Here is a 2330-nt window from a genome sequence, read left to right on the forward strand (position 1 = left end):
CTAATAAATAGAATTTTTTTTTTTTTTTTCAGAACTAGAGTTTATATTTGTGGATTGGAAAAAGTCATGAAAGTAAAGCGTTACATATAGTAAAGGTGTCTATATTTTGGGGAAACAGTTGGCTAAAATTTTTCTGAGTAGTTCCGTTCCACCAAATACTCTCTATCGCTCTATTTATTTGTAACCCTATTTTCCAAGGCTGCCTAAAAATCACACAAGCCTCAAAACTATGAATTAATTTTTGTACATTCTGAAAATTACTCCTCCAAGCATATATAATATTCCAGTACGAGTCATGAAGTAGGTGAGAAGGACATATGGATTATTATTTTGTTAAGAAAAATGGAGGCAGAGACAGCAGAAGATCAGCATAATCGTCATGATGGTCATGGGCGTTCATCATTACCGAGATTTCCCAGTAGAATCCCTTCCATTGTTAGGGACACATCAGAAGAGAATATCCTAAAATACACAAGCTTGAAGGACGTTATGTGCAACTCACCGCCAACAAGGCATTATGCAACGTTGTTCTACGGAGGAAATGAAGCGTTATTTGATTCAAACATTGCCATTAGAAATGAGCTTGTGAAGCGTGCAGCCTCTGTTTATTTACACTCGGCAGCGATGCTGGCCACTAGAAACCACAACTGTTTCGAGGCTTTCTGGGAAAGGGTCAAGACCAAGGCTTCTTCGTTTTCATTCTGGATCATGACCTCCTGCATGTTTCCCGTTTTCGACTTCCTCAATCACATCATCATGACTAGCCTTCGTTCATTGCCATGATATATGTATATATAAGTTCATTTAATTTGCACTTCTTTAACGACAGATTTTAGCCCTATATGTATGTTGGTTAACAGAAATTTGAGTTTATGAATTAAAACATTGATTAATGCAGTAATAATGTATATATGTTTGATACGTGGTTCATAAGAAATAATAAAAGCTTGAATATGGGTAGCATGGTAATCAAGTCTGAAATTTGATGAGGTCATGATTCGGTTACGCAGTCTTGTACAAAAGACGCGTGACCCTCTTTATCTAACAAAATCAAATCAATCTCATTCCTTTATTCCATCTTCTCACATACATATATACAGCCCCTGAGCCCAGCCCCCTCACATTTCAATCTCAAAACCCTAGATTAAGCCCAGCAAGAATAAGTATGCAGGTAATGAAATCGGCAATGCAAGTGGAGGCTTCAGCTTCGGCTTCGGTGAAGGCCTTTGAGATGGTGCAACAGCTGGCATCCAGCAACGCCGTCGTGGTTTTCAGCTGCAGCGACTGCTGCATGTCCACGGTGGTGAAGCGCCTCCTCTTTAGCCTAGGAGTGGGCCCCACCATCGTGGAGCTGGACGAGCATGCCTCCGGTCAGGCCATGGAGGCCGCCCTCTACCAGCTCTCCGGCACGCTCCAGCCTGTCCCCGCCGTGTTCGTGGGCGGCAAGTTCCTTGGCGGTGTCCAGACTCTGATGGCGTCACACATCAATGGCAGCCTCATTCCTCTCCTCAAGGAAGCCGGAGCTCTCTGGCTTTAACTTTAATTATCACTGTATCAATGCAACCTAACTAGCTAGCTAGCTTCAGAGTGCGTATATCTAATATATCTGTGCTTATATGTAATTAGAGGGTTTTTCAATTTCAGGTTCCAACCCTATATATGAACACAGATGCATATCATCAATATTATTAATTAAATCAGTTCGTTTCTCTCGCCTAATTAAATGAGGATTACAAATACAAATAATAAAGACCCTTTATTCATTCTTGCATTGCTTCTTCTTCCATTGGTCTGTAGTCTCTTATCTTCTCAGGGAAAGGCTGCAGCGTGACCTCATGGCATGTGTCAAAACAATGTAGTGATGTACTATATATTATTCTAACTTGACCATTTGTGTGTCATTTTCCAATTAATAATATATAACTAATCACAAAAATTTACTAATTATTAGTTAAAACAAGTTAATTTTCAATTTTTTTTTTCCTAATCTAGAAACGAAAGGAAAATGTTGTGTATTTGCTTCATTCAAACTTAAAAGTTAAAATAAACAGCACAAGATTTGGTCACGCTAAAGGTAGTGCTTGAGCTGACAGGGACAGTCTTCCCAGAAATCTGAGGTAATGATTCGATTGGTCTTTATTATTGAGCAAATTTTGTTCTTTTGTTGTACGGAAGATGAAGGCATGGCATGAGCATGAGGCTACGTTGGTAGGGTTTTAGCTTTTGCAAGATCCCCCATCCTGGAATTCAGCACACAGACAGAGTAGTTACGTTCTTCAAGCCGACAACTCCACATCATATTCTCAAATCATCGCCGTAGTTATTTTTGG

At 39.7% G+C, this 2330-nt stretch overlaps 1 protein-coding gene across 1 annotated transcript; it reads left to right on the forward strand.

Moving 5' to 3' along the window:
- LOC110270468 (glutaredoxin-C9-like) lies at positions 801-1709 on the forward strand. The gene has a single exon (XM_021119985.1). It carries the CDS (start codon positions 1166-1168, stop codon positions 1535-1537), a length of 372 nt encoding a protein of 123 aa, XP_020975644.1. The 5' UTR covers positions 801-1165; the 3' UTR covers positions 1538-1709.

This window comes from Arachis ipaensis, chromosome B03 (assembly GCF_000816755.2).
Source record: "Arachis ipaensis cultivar K30076 chromosome B03, Araip1.1, whole genome shotgun sequence".
Lineage (NCBI taxonomy): Eukaryota > Viridiplantae > Streptophyta > Magnoliopsida > Fabales > Fabaceae > Arachis > Arachis ipaensis.

Coding starts and splice junctions, on each gene's coding strand:
- LOC110270468 (XM_021119985.1), top strand. CDS start 1,166: ATGCAGGTAATGAAATCGGCAATGCAAGTGGAGGCTTCAGCTTCGGCT.